This window comes from Excalfactoria chinensis, chromosome 1 (genome assembly GCF_039878825.1).
Source record: "Excalfactoria chinensis isolate bCotChi1 chromosome 1, bCotChi1.hap2, whole genome shotgun sequence".
NCBI lineage: Eukaryota > Metazoa > Chordata > Aves > Galliformes > Phasianidae > Excalfactoria > Excalfactoria chinensis.
This window is the reverse complement of record NC_092825.1, coordinates 163596319-163613733: the sequence shown is the minus strand read 5'-3', so window position 1 is coordinate 163613733 and position 17415 is coordinate 163596319. Positions and strand designations below refer to the sequence as shown.

Here is a 17415-nt window from a genome sequence, read left to right as displayed (position 1 = left end):
TTGGGATAACAAGTAAAGATAACAAAGCATTTGAAGTCATATAGGAAAGGCACCCGTATAGTTATTATCAAGCCAGTCTCCAAAGAGGCAGCATTTCTTTACAGTATAAAGCACAGAAGCTGAAAATGATTTATGTTTGACTTGGATCCCATCAGAGGCAATAAATATATTTCCTTTACTGAGAAGTCACCCCCAGATGGAACGCTCAGACGGTAATTGGAAATCTCTTTGGGACTCTCCCATGTCATTCAGCTTTTTTATTCTTTAATCGTAAAACCAACTAAGCAAATGATAAAATAAACCCAGCTAAAAATGTTTCTCTGTGTTATATGCCTAGATTCTCACGTGTCTTCAGCTCATGAGCTACAGTTTGTGCAAATAAGAAAGCAAAAATCTGGGAAAGAAGAAGCAGAAAAAGAAATGATGAGCGAAGAGAATGGGCTGGGAGGTCTGGATTGCTTCCCTGCATCACTCAGATGTCTTGCAGGGATCTGAGATGAGAACCCCGGGAGCATTGTTAAGCAGCACAAACTCTGAGCAGTAACTCAGGAAAGGGAGAGAGGGAAAGTCTACATCTTGCATCTTAGTTACTAGGAGTTTTGCCAAGTCAGTGAAAAGGACTGTGGAAAGGGGGTGGTCATATTCAACAGGATTTCCTGTACGTTTGTTTGTTTTGGCTGTTGCCCTTCTCGAGTCCCCTGTGTACACAGCCGTGCTCTGTTGCAAGAGAAGAAAGTGTGTGCCACCCTCCACTTTGTTCTGTGAGGTCTTCTATCAGTTGCCTCTCTCCCGTGCAGAATTGTGATGCCCATATGTGAATTACAAAGCTTTGTACCAACATGCCAGCAGCTGGAACATGACAGCCAGAAGGCTGCTGCTGCACAGTAAAACAAAACAGACAGTTTCAGCCTTTCTGAGGTGCCAGGTTGAGCTCCATCACTTCAAGCTAATTGGTGCTTTACCACTCTCTACCAAACAGCATGGCAGCGTGTGCACGGACTGTTCATTCTCCATGAGCTTGGACAGAGGTATCCATGTTAACTGGTTATATATTAATGGTGTTCATCTCGAAAGATAGCTACTTCACCTCTGAGTGGAGTGTTTGAGCAATTTGTACAAAGTACCCACAGAGAAAAGCATGCCTTACAAATGTTATTGTTAGCATCCCATCAGGCCTACTGAGAGGCCATATACTTGTTCTTGTGGATGAAATACATGGTGTGTACAAATGCAATAACTTTAAGCTTTCTTTTTCTAACTGGGTTGACCAGCGCTTGTTATGCTTCACCAGCAACTCAGCTACTGCTTAGTGGCGGCATCAATTAGTCTCCTGCTTTCTGGTTTTGCTGTTCCTTGCGTTCACAAAGAATTTACAATCTCTTGTCATAGTAGGAAAAGAAAGTTTGGAGAAAGATTGACCAGCCAAGTCTGCACGGGGTCAGAGCTGCGTCCTGTAGTTCAACATGTATTCTGAATGAATATATCCAAGCGTAACGAGCATTTCTTCACAAAGTCTTCAGACAGAAATAATGTAGAATATTGCTCTTATCTCGGTTGCATCTGTTACCAAGCTCTGCAATGCCTTTATCACTGAAAATATCTCTTCCCCCATGCCATTTTACACAAATATCTCTCCCAGTCTCTGTACATTTAAAGAAACAGAGGAATCTGAAATTTACAAATTATCATTTTCTCCCTTACAATTTAAGTATAATCAATTATGTTGAGAATTTCAGTTCAGAAGAGCCAGGGCTGTGGGCACAGTCCTGAGTGCTGGAGCTCAAGGAGTGCTTGGGTATGGTTGGCCCTTTGTGAAACCAAGGGTTGGACTTGGTGATCCTTGTGGGTCCCATCCAGCTCAGGATATTATGTGATTATGTGATCAAGGAGAGTTTAGATCATCTCTCACAACCTTTCCTATTTTATCTTCTATACTGAATAGTAATAGTACATAGTGCTATCAGTGAGTGAATTTTGCTCTGCAAAGTAAACCCTTCACTTGCAAATGTAATAAGCCATCCCGGTCTATCCCTTGACTAGACACTGTAATGTTTGTTAAGTTAAAGCACAAAGTTGAATTGAAAATCATATCTAAGCTGGACAATAGAACAATACCAAATAAGGATTCTCAAATTGAAAGCTGTGGGTCTCTAACATTTCCTGCAGCAGAAAGGCAGGATCAAAAGACAGATTTGATTTCTTCTTATTATTTTTATTTATAAGGAAAGAACGGTAACTGAATAGAACTGAATTCTTAGGGGAATAACGTTAGTTACTATTTGCAGGCACAGAAAGTGAAGAAGTAAAACGAAGTATGTCTGTGGGATCTGGGGATCCCCTCTGTTCTGCCCTTTCTTCCTGTTCCCTATGGTGTGTCACATAAAGACAGTTCAAAGGGATTGGATTTTTCACCAAGTCTTTAACTTGGGATGGGATTTGAACTCAGATTTCAAAAAGATATTAAATCAATCAGGGTTTGAAATAAGGGCTGGAGTACAAAAGAAGGGCAGTGTATGTAAAAGTCAAAGTGATTCTTCTTCCTAATCCAGAAGTAGTTCTATGGTGGTTCAGCCATTTAGCACAGTCAGAAAAAGATAGTTCTCCTCAAGTAAGGCCTTAGCTGAGAAACTGGTAAACCAGGGAGTAGATACGTCCTCTCTCAGACACCTCTCCCCTCTTCCTAACTGCATATTTACCAAAATAAAATACAATATAAGCTAATTATGAAAAACACTGAAGTAGCTGTTTGCATGCTTTATAACTGCTTCTAAGTTCCATATAAAAGCTGTTGTGTGAATCTGCCTTGTGTGATGACATTGTAGACATAGCTTTCCTTCTTTAGTGCTGGAAATCATTTGTACTTCTAGACTGTGGGCTAGCTTGCATTCTCCTGGGGATGAAGAGATCTGCAATTGCTTTTTGAATATGCGTGTCCTGTACAGAGAACTGCAAACGCTACATTTGACTGAATCTATTGCTGCAAAACTTGCTTAAATATAAAAATAAAAATAAAAAAATAAGGAGTAAGCAAAGCATGGATCAACTATGTATTGCATAAAGTTGATTTCCCTATAGAAAGGAAGACCAGGACCTGTACCACTGTAACTGTCCCCTTTACTTTCCAGATACTCTGGATGAGGGACTCAAGTAGGCACTGAATGCTATCTGCTCTTTCATTTATTGAGTGTAAATCCTCCTGAGCAAGGATCAGAAACACTAAAAGATTAGAAAGTATCTGTTGGTCATTGTGAAGTCTGGTACTTTAAAGAAATTCATCGCTAACGGATGTATTGCAAGTCATTCACATTGTGCTTTATTAAGTTTATGCCTTTATGATTATTTTTGTTTAAATACGCAACAGAATTGTGAAAATGATACTTCCATTAAAGTACTACTTCCACCACATTTCCCATGGGAATCTCACTATTTTTGTCACTAGCACAGAATCTTCTAGACCTTTAGGTGGCTTTTTTACACCAAATTTGCTGTGAATTCTGATCTCTTTACACAGAGTCAATCACAGAATGGCCTGGGTTGGAAGTGACTTCAGGGGTCATGAAGCTCCAACCCCCCACCACAGGCAGAGCCACCAACCTCCCCATTCAATACTAGACCAGGTTGTCCAGAGCCCCATGCAACCTGGCCTTGAACACCTCCAGGGACGGGACATCCACAGCCCCTCTGAGCAGCCTATTCCAGCACCTCACCACTCTCACAGTAAAGAACTTCCCCCTGACATCCAACCTGAATCTTCCCTCCTTCAACTTAAAACCATTTCCCCTTGTCCTGCTGTTATCTACCCTTTCACAGAGTTGACTCCCCTCCTGTTTGTAGGCTCCCTTCAGGTACTGATAGGCTGCAATGAGGTCACCCCGCTTTACCTGTCAAACTCACACTAATCACACAAGGCACCTTTTGCTAACCTTGGCACAGTGTACTGCGTCCTTGCACATTTAATTCCTGACAGCTTGTTTAATGATGTGTTTTCTCTTTATTATTACAACCGCAGTTTTAAAACAAAGCACATTTTCTTCAAGAGTCATTTCAACAGATGCATAATTCAGATGTATAATCATCCTTAAGGATATGTGGTTTGTCACTGACTCTTGGCATGGGAAAAGGACGGATACTGTGTTGGTTTTATCTCAAGGAATTTGGGCTGTGTGTACTGTTGGCCATAAGGCCTTAGTTACAAAACAAAACGCATCCTGCCTTGCCTCTGTGCTTTGCTTTTCTATGCTAATTGCTTTCAGCTTGCATTGTGTGATCATGCATGTAGTTGATATGTGGGGTTTGTTTATGTGGAACTCCATTATCCTGTCTCATGTTCTTAGAGTGCCTGCAAGTAGTTTCACTAATCTGTCAGCATAGTATGTACTTGTGGATAAATATAGACGTGCAGCCTCTGTGTGAGTGGTCATCATCATATGCTGAAGCTAAAAATTACCCCTCTGGTTATGGAAAGGCTGATCTGATCCGGAGGCCTGCGCTAGCTCACACACTGTAGGTCTTCAGCACTTATCTACGTGAAAAACAAAAACCAAAACCTAAACTAAAACTAAAAGCAATATGGACCAGAATGATGGGAAATTTATAGTGAAGTGTGATACGGGATTATGAAGCAACTAACTTCCTTCTGGATTTCAGTTAGAAAAGGATTCAAACTTTCCTAACTCGAGCGGAGCATTTCAGGTATTCGCAGGCTCATGGATATTACAGTAGCATGTTGGAGAAAATCCAGTGTGATCAGCTTTATAAAGGGGCTCGGTAGGTACAAAAATACTGCAAATACATGTTGTGTTTTGTGGTTTTAGTCTGTTTGTGGTTTGCTATAGTACAAGTTTGACACAGTTAACTACAAGAATGCCGTCTCTGTTTCTTGTGGTTAGAGATACTGAAAATACAGTAGCTGTTTGGCTGACATGGTATCCAGCGTAGTGTGCTCTTGGGTTGTCTTGATCTTAGTTTTGCTTTGCTTTATCTTAGAGCTTTAAGAAATATACCTAGCATGTAAATCATAGCAGAGACCCTGGCACGATAGCTGAATTTTGTACTCCTTCCCATTGTCACCTTAAGTGATTGTGCGGTCAAACTGCTGTGCTTTTTCACAGCCATTTCTATAATCAGGGAAGCTATTATACATGGTAAAAAGTAGCAGTGATTTTATTTCAGTAATTCATTCTATGGCAATAGGATGTGGTTGTGGTGATAAGGGTTTCTGATATTCCATTGCTTGTCCCATATTTCCTGTTTTTAAATGCTTTCAAATGCATAACAGTGAGGAAATTCGATGGTTATAACCTGAACTGCTTGAAAATAATCTGTAGGAAAAGCAAAGAGTATTCTTTGAATGCTTTGAAGTACAGTTTACTGCAGATAGAATAGGAAGTAAGGAATGTATCTTGTTAACTACAAAATGGGTTGTTTGAGAGAAGTAGCTTTCTGACAGAATTGCACCCCAAAATGGTGCAGACATCTCACACCTCATCGGGCGTAGTTCATCATTTTCACAGGTTTTTGTGGGATAGATTTAGGTATGCATAGAGCTTCCTAGCATTGACTTGCAGAGTCCCTGCTTTGGCTGGACCCTCGGGCATCTGGACTGCTATGGGCTCCTGCCCTCTGCATGGGAATCACCATTCATTTTCCTTGGGAAAGAATTATGTTGCTCTAATTGAAATGTTTGTTTTAACGCAGTATTTGTACTGCAGACCAACACGCTACTGTATGTTAGTAGTTCAGACTAAAGGTTTCAGTTTTCCGTTCTGGTAATCTGCCATGTAGAACTGTATTATTTTGAAATTATGTAGTGGAAACTTTGTCAATGAAAACAGCATTTTGAATTGAGTGTAATTCCCTTGTCAACATCCCACCTCTGCCCTTCTGTATGGTGATTTCACACATAAAAATGTTGCCTTTTATTTAATAGGGAAGTGTTTCACTTGCAGAGATGGCAAAAGTTGATGCTTTTTCTTCATTATTGTTTTTAATGCCTGCATTATAATGAATCAACACAAAGGGGTCAGTCATGGATTATTTAATACAAAAATGTCTTGAATTCTCAGTCCTTGATTTGCAGTATTATGTCTCAGAGGAATTTGTTTTCTTTTAATGATCTTTGTAGGGCTTCATAGGGTTCTCAGTCTAGAAGAGCTATATTCTGTTAAAGCACCAATATAGAGGTCAGTGACAGCGTAGTCTAGACAGGGATAAGTCTTTGCAAGGTAACTATCAAACATCGTAGTAAATGAGGAAGGAGGTAATGCAACTGAAAATATATACTAGAAAGCCAAGCTTTTATATAAGTTTACTACCGAGGATCTACTCAGAGCCCTCGTGCTGTCAGCAGTGCTGACTTCTACACCTTATGGGCAGTGAGCAGCTACAAAATGATGTATTAAACATTATAACTGAAGAAATGTCGTATGACATTCATTTCTGTACCTGCTGTTATTATAGAGCAATGTTAGCTGTTAACCTCGGGACATCACTTCACTTTCTTTTGGGGAAAAGGATGTACTGTTGTGTACTTCAGAGAACTGCATAAATGCTTCTGATTAAGTGACAAGGCTCACAAATATATGTCACTCCAAAAGTAATGCCTCCTATTTATTTCAATGGAAAATACAACAGATACAAAGTACAAGATACCACTGTTTGATAGAGCAAATTTTCAGCTGGAAGGCACTATTTTTTCAACATAGTGAACATCATTGGCTATGCATTTTCACCAGTGATGAGCCAGTGTGCTCATAAAAACCTGCAGCAGCGCAGATGACCCACTGCTTTGCAGCTGCTGTGATGGAGTTCTTGCTAGGAAAATGTTGCCCACGCAGGCTGTCTTTCATCAGCCCAAACAGATGGAAATCAGGAAGCATCAAATCTGGACTACATGATTAGTGTGGTAGGACAGTCCAGTCAAGATTGGCAATGTGATTCACAGTCTTCAAACTGGTATGGGAGTCTGGCACTAACATACTGCAACAGAAGAGTTGTCTTTATCTGTTGTCTGAGTCTGAAAGTTCAAGCCTTCAGCTTAGTCAGCTGTGTTGTAGCAGTTAGAGTTGACAGTTTGTCTAGCTTTCAGAAAATCCAGAGGGATCAACCCTTTCTTATAGCAGAAGACATCACTTAACATGATGAGGGCTGCATCTTGAACTTTTTCTTTGATGGGGAATCCACACTGCCATTCCATGACTTGCCATTTTTCATTCCAGTTCGTATTGGTGTCATGATGTTTTGTCACCAGTAATGATGCAACTCAGCCCTATATTGGTTCATTAGGTCTTGACAAACCTTCACACAATGTTCCTTTCTGTTCCTATGAAAGCATTCTTGAGATCCACCTGATGCAAACCATGTGATGTTCCAACATTTTCCAGTCCATTGAGTCTGTTATTCAGCTGCACACACAGTTCCCTGGTCATAGTCTTCCAGTTTGTGCAGATCAGATGATTGAGCCACTCTATCTTCTTGTATGACTTCAGAGCATGACTGTCTGGAACATGGCTTGTCTTTCATGTCACTGTCACCACTGCTGAAACACAACACCCACCAGCTCACTTTTTGGTCTCCATAAATGTTCCACAAGGGTTGATAAATATCAGTGACTGCATTTTTTTCTGTATGAAGGGATTTGATGACACAATTTTGCTTGAGTTGCACTTCCATGTCAGATATCGTTCTATCAGAGTACCCCTCTGCTGCCATCTGTCACACAGCAACAGATTGTAATGGCGTAGTGGTAGGAAAGTTCAGCCTCTACTGCAATACCACCAATATCCACCTCTCACATATCATTGTGGGCCAACATAATGAAATAGGAGGCATTACTTTCAGATCAGCCTTCGTAATAACATTTCTCTATTGCAGTGTGCAGTCAACTAATCAATCACAGAATCAGTCATAGAATTGCTTAGGTTGGAAAGGACCTTAAGGATAATGCAGTACCAACCCTCTGCCAGGGACTGAGTTGCCATCCACTGTATCAGTGCCCAGTGCTCCAGCCTGCCCCAGTGCCTCACAGCCCTCCAAATAAAGCATTTAATCGTAACATCTAACCTAAATAATGCCATTCTCCCTTGTTCTAGCACTATCAGACCTCTTAGAAAGTCCGTCCTCTTCCTGCTTGGAAGCTCCCTTCAAGTACTGGAAGGCCTCAATGAAGTCTCCCCAGAGTCTTCTCCAAGCTAAACAAGCCCAGTTCCCTCAATGTTTCCTCATAGGAGATGTGCTCCAGCCCTCTCATCATCTTAGTGGCCCTTTTCTGGACCTGCTTAAAGATCTCCACGTCCTTCCTGTGCTGGGGGCCCCAGTCCTGGATGCAGCACTGCAGATGGGGCCTCACAGGAGCTGAGTGGAGGGGGACAATCACCTCCCCCTCCCTGCTGCCACCCCTCTGTTGATGCAACCCAGGATACTGCTGGCCTTCTGTGCTGCAATCACTCACTGCTGGCTCATGTTCAGCTTTTGTCCATCAGGACTGCCAGGTCCTTCTCCACAGAGTTGCTCTCGATGAGTTCTTCTCCCAGCCTGTGCTCATATCTGGGATTGCCTTGACCCAAGTGCAAAAGCTTGCACTTGGCCTTGTTAAGCTTCAATAGATTCTCATGTGCAAGCTTTTCACAAATAATTGCAAGTAATTGATTTCTCAGTTAGATATCTGGAATAAAATAGATTGAGGTCAGCCTGTGTTATAAACCTAATATCACAGTTCTTAATAGGCTTCTTATTAAGAATTGAATCCCAATGTCTCCAAAATTCTGACAGAGAACCGTAATGATTGAAGGTGAGGATTGCAGCTCTAAGGAAGTGTAATTAGGATTTCTTACGCTTAATTTCTGATGAGAAGCAAAAATGACCACACACACCCTTCTTCCTTCCTTCCATCCTTCTTTCGAGTCCCTTCTTTTGAACTTAGTAGATGAACTAAGTCACAGCTGTCTGAGGAGCAGGAGTGAAGTTTGTGTTTGCTAGGGTTCCTACAGACCCTTTTGAGAGGAAGCCTCAGGTGGCAGAAGGCAGGTGCATGGCCTTCAGGGGCTTAGTTTGGCAGGATGGGAGGCCTGGTGGTCTGCTTAGTCCTGTGTGCAGAGCTGAGGGGAGCCTGCAGGAATAGGGGGTGATGGGCTGTGGGAGGACAGGGCCCTAATGCAGGAAAGGAGTGGTTTCACTGCTCACAGCAAAACATTTCTTCCTAATTGAGCAGTCAAACCATGTGAGTGGATGGCAGTGAGCTGATCAAAATGATGTGTTTGATACATATGACATATATTAGTGATTGTCAGAAACAGTCTGTCTCCTTTCTAAAGCTGTTTGAGGAAGCCGTTTCCATCAGACAGCAAACTCAATAGTCCGTATAAATTTACATCTGACCCTTTGCATCCCACTGTTCTCATACCTCAACTTCAGGAGAGACTAGGTGATGACAGTGTGCGCTATTTTTTATAGAGGCCATTTTTTTTCCATTGGTTTGAAGTAAATGACTGTTCAGAGTCATGTGTATATTAGAAATAGGTTTGTATCATCTGAATGTGCAACTGTTCTGTACGGTTTGGTTTATGCAGAGTCAGCACGAATGAAATTCAGTTGATTATGGTTTTGCCCTTAAAAATCAAGTAAAACATTGCAGGTAACAAAACCAGCTGAATGGAAGAAGTGATGCTGCTGTGCTAGAGAGTGGTGGTATACCTTATCCATTAGGAGAGCTATTTTCTAAGTATAGTACATATGTTATGCTTACAGAATAATAACTAGATGAACAAAAGCTTCTCTGTCTTGCTTTATAGTTATATCATAGACTTCTAAACTGATTTTCTAAAGGAAAATGTCTTCTCTCTTACTTAATGGATTTGTTTAATTTTTTTCAGTGCATTAATCTAGGGTCTGATTCTAACACATCTTGAATACTATTAAATGATCATTTAATCATTGGGATTTTTTTCCTCCCCCCTTTTTTTTTTTTCCTTGCAATTAAGTGTTAAAGTATTTAGGAAAGCTCTAAAACCTCATTTATTCCTAAAGCAATTTCATCTAGTCAGTAGGTTACAATGCTGAAGGCATTAGGTGTGCAGCAACCATCCTTGTAGTCCATTCTTCTTTGTAACTTGGACACAACTTACCATGTAACACTCCGGAATGCAGTGCGATGCATTGGCAAATGTTACATTTACTTGCAGCAATGAATATTCATACTATTTGTTTGCATTGCATTAAAGTACCTCTGTGTCAACCACCAACAGTTACAACACCTGTAGAGCTACACATGGTTCATAATATCATGATACAGATAATGGGGAATTCAGCAGTGTGCAGTACCATTTAGGTTGGAAGAGATCTCTGGAGGTTGTGCTGCTCAACAACTGCAGAATATTTCTTATCCAGTCAAGTTTTCAATATCTTCAAGACTGGAGTTTCCACAGTATCCACTGACAACACTCCACGTGTGTTTGACTACGCTCACAGTAGACTTCTTTCATATATCTAATTGGAATTTCTCGTATTCTAGCAGGTGTCTATTGCCTGTAAAAGTAAGATAAAAATCAGGCCCTTTACAACTCACTTTAACCAACAGATCATACTCCCAACATGTGTAAGGAAAGCTCTGTTTGAATAGCATTAAAGGATAAGTTTCTTATTTGACAGTTGAGCTGTAGACCTATTGATAAGCAATAGGAAACGTGGGTGTTGTTCAAAGAATTAAGTGTCAGCAAGTGTGAAAAAAAGAGGGTAGAGTGTGTACTGCATTGTATTAGATAAGACTTTGTCTTTTATTTCTTCTTTATTATGTAAGTTTTATCTCTAAGATTAAAATGGAAATTTTATTTATACATTGCATATTTATTGTACTACCAACTAGCCCGCAGCTGTGCTTTGGTGGTATGGTGGGCCATTGGGATGCTTTGGAGAAGTAAAGATGTTTAGTTACACAAAAAGTAAATACATCTCTTTTACCTTTCAGCTTCTCCAGTTGGCAACGGATATATCAAACCACCCGTCCCACCTGTTTCTGGTACGCAGAGAGAAAAAGGACCTCCAGCCATGTTGCCTATTAATGTTGACCCAGACAGTAAGCCAGGCGAATATGTTCTGAAGAGCTTGTTTGTTAACTTCACTACTCAGGCTGAACGCAAGATTCGCATCATCATGGCGGAACCTCTTGTAAGTAAAAGGAAATTCTAAGTGCATACATACTTTGTTTTGAATTGATAGCATTTCCCAAATGGTAAATGCTATCATGGTAAAATCCATCACTGCTATGGTGACCAGAAAGACAGAGGTGTGCAAGGTACATCAAAGTAGTAACGTGAAGAAGAAGGAACATTTCATCTTTCTTTGCTGAATGGCAGTGTGCTAGTGTGATTGAGAAGTGGAAGGGTGTCAGGCAGCATAGGTTTCACAGCTGGGAGAGAGGTCATTTGAGTCAAAATAGATTAGAAAGTACTGAAATACGATTAAAAATATGAACATTACTGGTTTCAAACAGAACATTACTGGTTTTCAGCTAAGACACAAAAATGAATAGCACTGCTGGTTCCTATTTTACTTCTGGGAGTAGCAGGTTTCATAATCTTACAAAGTACTATAGCACCAATTTTACATATACAGAACAGCATACAGCATTTGAAAAAGGAGCGACATTACAATGTCTTACATAGTGAGAGAACTGCCATTATTTGTATTTTAGACAAATTTAGAATACAAATACCTCAGTGTTCTCATTGTTTCCTTGGAGCACCTCTGTTCCTCATAAATGCTTACCTCTGCATTTGCATGCAATATTTCAGACACAGGTAGGATCCAGTGACCATGAATTATTCCCATTTCACACCGTGTTCAGATGATTTAGACTTGCTGTGTGTAGATACATTATTTTTTGCATCTTTCTGAAACCATGAAAATCTGAATATTGATCCTATTCCAGAGACTGCTCAGTGAAATTTTATCTGGCAAACTCAACATAGACTGACTGTAAAAATATAACAGGGGAGTAGAATTTCACCTTCTTATCTACAGTTTCAGTACAGATTTCTTACACGGGTCTAGCTGTGAGACATTAAAAATAATTCAATGTGATATTCACATCTAATTAATGCTAATAAGACTTATAAGCCGTGGCATGCTGCTGTTTGAGGGTGACTGGGACAAATGTGCAAGCATGTTTTTGTAGACATCCTGTCAGAATGTAATGAAAGAATGGCAGGGAAAGTGTCAGCATTTATTCTGGAGCAGTGGCAAGATGTTAAGTCCATCCTTTTTGTATTGGATCCTTTTTGCTGCTGGATGTCTTGCTTTGCTCCTGCATTTCTACTCCACTGACTAAATGGTGACCAGGAAATTCCAGGGATGTGCAAGACCAAGATAATAAATTGGTGATGCAAAGCCACCTTTAGCCTTTTTCATAATAGGTAGTCCAATGGTGAACTCTCTGAAGATTTTGTTCTAATTAAACTCCAGTGCACTTCAAAGAAGATTGAACTTGCAAAGCACTGAGATATTTGCAGCATGAATTCTCTAAACCATTACAAGATATGACAGGTTAATTTTATAATGAGTGATGAATATTTAAAATATCTTTTAGAGAAGTTAGAATGATCAGTATATATAATCACTTTTTCATCCCTTTTATCATGAAGTCTATCTCAGATTCAAGCTCGGAAATTGCCATAGGATTAAATTAAAAACTCACTGATACATTTTTTGCATAAATATCTCTTTCCATATGCAGGTTTTGCCACATAATCTATTCTGATTACCCTTATTATGTTTTTCTGATTTTTTCTCTCAGTTTCTTTGGCCCAGTTGATATTTCCATCTCTCCTTTCCGTGAGATACACAGAGCCCTGCTGTAAATTATGGTGTTCTGACAACTATGGTGGAAAATCAGATTTGTTGCTACCATGAGTAGCAGATGCTTGCAAGGCACAAAACATATTTGCTATTTTCTAGGGCAGCAGTTAAGGGCACTTCACCCAGTCCTTTCTGCAGGCCCATGAAATCACATCTGGGACAGCAAGATTCCATCAGCAAGGAAGAAAAGCACAGAGCAATGTCACCTACCCCTCCTGTTACCTTGTTGCTGACAAAACATGATTTGACATTTTGGTTACTGGACCTGGCAGTGATCATCATAAAAAATACAACCCCCAAGCTGATATGTTTGGAAGGCATGAGTCTAACACAAACTATCCACTGTTAAGAATATAGCAAGTTACATTGGAAACCTTTTGTGATTTTTTTTTCTTCATTAGGAGCATATTTTATAAGAAAGAAGATGCTTGGTCATCTTCTCAGATGGTCAAACTTTTCTCCTTTTTAGGGTTCCTGAAGTAAAAGAAAAGTGTCAGTAATTACATAAGTTCACAATTGTGTTGCTCGCTTTTAATGATGAAACTACTATAACCAGGTTGTCATGCAGTATTACTCCACACTGAAGGCATTTGACAGCAGAATTAATTTAAAGGGATTTTCCGGTTTAGAAATTTAAATTCAGAGAAATGAAATGGAAATCGTTTCTTCTTGATAACCTTTAATATTTCCTTGATACTTCGCTGTAAATAATTATTCTCCTTCATAATGAATACTAAGCATTTTTCCCACAGATCACTTTTCAAAGCTGATTGTATTCACATTTACATTTTCATAAGTTTAAACTGGAAATCTTTGCATTGCTTCACTTACAAACGCAGTTTGGTCTCCTATTACCATTAGGTTTTTTTCAAGCAGTGATGACCTCATAATGAAATGAGGCAGAGGAAGCCAAGGAAATTTTTTTGCCGGTTCAAATGATAAAATGTGTTTACAGATAATGATGCTGTAAGGAGGGGGAAAAAAAAATCAACAGAGAAAATGGTTTCCTTTTTAGGAGTGTTGATTATCACTTAGAGTAATAATTCATCCTGTGCATACTGATCAGCCTAATCTTTAAATGCGGCTTTCAGCAGTACTTACACACAGCTGTAGGCATTGATAAAACATAGCGAGCTGCAGGCGTTGACAGCGGTTAATGGTTAATTTAGCTGTTGGTAAACTTTCATTATGCTTCTCTCCTGCAAGCATCTTCTTTCACTGAGCCTGCCTAAATTCAGGAACTCATTGCCTCAGTACTGAACTCAGCAACAGGATTTACTAATTACAGGATCAAGGCTATCAGCATATCCACATATTCTGGCAGTAACTTTCTCCTCTCACTAGGAAGGCTTATCTGGCCTCTGGAAATACACTGAAAGCAGGCACGTCATTAATACTACTGTATTTATTGCTTCCATTTCTGTGGGAGCTCAAAGATACTAAAATACAGACCTGTTTCAAAACAGAGCTTCTGATATCAGCCAAGAAGGAGGTTAAGAAGTTTATGGAAGTGTGAGAACGCTGCAGATTGTTTTGCAAAGCTATAAAAAGTTGGTCAGCTTTTTGCAAAGACTGATGAACTGTATGATGTCATTGCTCTCTGATCAGCTCTGCTCTAGGCTTAACTTTCTCTTGGCACTGCAGAAGAAATATGCTACAAACAGGCATAAATAAAATGAAGTAAGTTGTGAAGGTTTTTGAGGATTAGTTTGTGATAACTGATAAGATTAATGTAGATAGTTGCTTGATAATAATATCAAGAATTTTATTATACAGTGGAATTTTCACTTTTACATGGACTAAAGTTCCACCTGTATCACGAGAGGAATGACTCATTTATATGACTCACCTATAAAGAGACAAATGAGCATCACACTTTTTTTTTTTCCATTTGAAGTCTTCTTGTATATTTTGGCAAATGTAGAATTTTGGGATCTTATTTAATCCCAGTGTGCAAACAGGAGTTACTGTCTGGAACAAGTAATTTTGTGCAGAAGAGGCAAGGCAAATTGCCTCTACCGATTCACTCTACATGTATGTACCCAGAAAAAGCTGAAAAGAAAACAACTATATTTAAATAACCACATGTAGGTATATATTGAAAATGCTATTCTTTTTGCACATGCATTCTCAGAACCTTCTATAAATGCTCCATACATGCCTGATTCCTACAGTCAGCAGTCCCTACTCTGTCACTCCTAATTAATAGGAGTATTTTATTCCACTAGATGATGTGGTAGCCAGGACTCTTTACTTGATCAGTCCCTCATAACCCTAACAAATTTGTGGTATCATAATTCTGGATCTAAAATATCATAGCTCTGTATTTCTACTGCACTCTTTATTTAGAATGTAAATTGTATTAATAAATATTAATGGTTTCGTTCTTTTAGATCCAGTTGTGACAAATAATGTATTAAAAGTAGGACAGTGGGTATAATCGTCTAGTCTTTGGATAACTGTCTTTGAAGTACTTGAGGTGCTTCTTTAGACACTTTGCCATATTTTATTGTGATGTTCTGTCTTCTCTCCTATTGATCATAAATTCAGAGCATCTGTACACCATCATACTTAAACAACTCAGTATGTGACCTGCACATAATGTGGGATTTTTATGTGGGATCTTACAGATCTCTTACAGTAGATCCATTAAGTGACTTGTTGAATGGGGCAGATCTGTCTGTCAGTCATCATCCTCAGGAGGATACCCCATCTTCCATTGCTTCCAGCAACTCTGAGCTCAGCGGGGTCCCTTTGACTGGTCATTGGCTGTATCACAGGTCAATTTTTTAGACTAACAGTTAGTTCATCCCATTATTTTATTCAATTCCTAGATATATCTATAGATTAAGTGTGATTTCTGTGTGGATGGTTCCACTGGTTCTGTTACTCTTTAGTTGGACATTCCAGCCATCTCTCTGTTTCAGCAAAATTATGGTCTCATCATCACGTTCCTCTTCTTCACTGATCACCTTTTCTTGAACCTGCACTGGCTTTCCAGGTACTTTAACAATACAATCCCCTAGAACTCTCCTTTATGCTCCCAGACTCTGCCAGTGCTAATGAAGTGCATATGCTGAGCCAGATCAGCTTGTCCTGTCCTTCAACAGAGAGGCAGCAAAGCCTGGGAGATACCTTCCTGAAATCAGGAAATTCTTTACCCAGGAGATGTAACAGCAGAAAAATACAGAAGAATCAAGCTGTTTTACTGAAGATGGAAAGCACCCATGGCAAAGACAACTCCAGTACTACAAAGAGCCTTTCTCTTAGCATTCCACTTGTCTCTTCAGGAAAAGTATGCCCCTGCAACTGTCTTGATAAGTATCTCCAGCTGAGGCCTGTAGCAGTTGCCAAGCAGTGTCAGCAGGATCTTAGAGTTTCCAAAGCTGGGCACATGGGCAGAATAATGTTAGAGGCCTCAGATCTCATTCTGACAGCAGAACTTTGTGGGATGCTCACTGTGCTTGAGCCTCACTTGCACATGGATAAAGTTGGAGGATAGTCGGTGGAGCGTGTGATGGTTCAGATCACTAAGAGGATTTAATGTCGAAGGACAGAGATTGAATCCAAGGTCACTGAAGCTGTCACACTGTATCGCATGTTGGCTGATAGTCACAAATATAGCAGAGAACCTGCCACATGCCACTAATCACATTTTTATATCATTTAAGGATATTGGTTATTATCAGCAACCAGAAAGAGAAAGTTGTATTACAGTCATCTCAGGCCACCCTTATCTCTGGTCTGTTGTTCCTTGTCATGTCACTGAAGACCTTGGTAAACGGCTTCCTGTATTTGTCTACAGTGTCCTTCTGCACAACAGAAATAACTGACTACATAAGTCAGTTGGCATAAAACTATTTGCATAGAGGATTGAAGCATCAGTTAACTGCTCTGTTTAGGGAACAAAGATGTACAAATGTCCAGGTACAAGGTCAGGGAAGAGCATGGCTCTCACCCTGTTCGCTGGCTCTCAGAAGTCATGTCAAAGATTGAAAGCAGGGAATTGTACTGCTCGAGTTATGCAGTTGTGATAACAATGACTTCATCTCCCAGATCCATTTAATTTACCTCTGGATCTTTCAGCATTTCTATTTGATAGATGTCTGCTGACCCACAACCAACCTTCTCTTCATAAAAGTGATTAATATATTCACTCTCCTGCTTTAGTTATTTATTTAAATACATCTATTGGCCGATGACAAGTGCCTAGCCACACTGGTGAACAACTGAAACAGGACTCTGAATAGCAATTTCCTGCAAAAGTATTGGATCTACAACTCCAGATCTCTAAAGAATATTGTTCTTAGTAGGCTAAAAATAAGTTACAAATTCCTGTATCAAGTGCTATTTTCAGAACATCATGTTTATTCCAGTCCCACAGACTTGGAGGCAAAAGATCTCAGGCTTTCATATAGCATCTCATGACACCATTCTTGACTGAAGTCTTGTAAAGTATCGCATTATTTATTAGTGTATGACTCCAGAAAGCCTTCTTCATGGCTTCGTGTAGAGGACAAGCTGTTCAGAGTCAGGATGGATGAGGCCCAGGGCACTCTGATCTAC

At 39.8% G+C, this 17415-nt stretch overlaps 1 protein-coding gene across 5 annotated transcripts in view; it reads left to right on the top strand.

The window, feature by feature from the left end:
• The window catches only part of FRY (FRY microtubule binding protein), a 235717-nt gene that overhangs the window by 92425 nt on the left and 125877 nt on the right, over window positions 1–17415 (top strand). For all 5 annotated transcript variants that reach the window (XM_072361601.1, XM_072361602.1, XM_072361600.1 and 2 more), the window contains one exon: window positions 10961–11160. In XM_072361601.1, the coding sequence (XP_072217702.1) occupies window positions 11041–11160 (120 nt within the window). In that variant the 5' untranslated portion in view covers window positions 10961–11040. The remainder of the gene's footprint in view (window positions 1–10960; window positions 11161–17415) is intronic.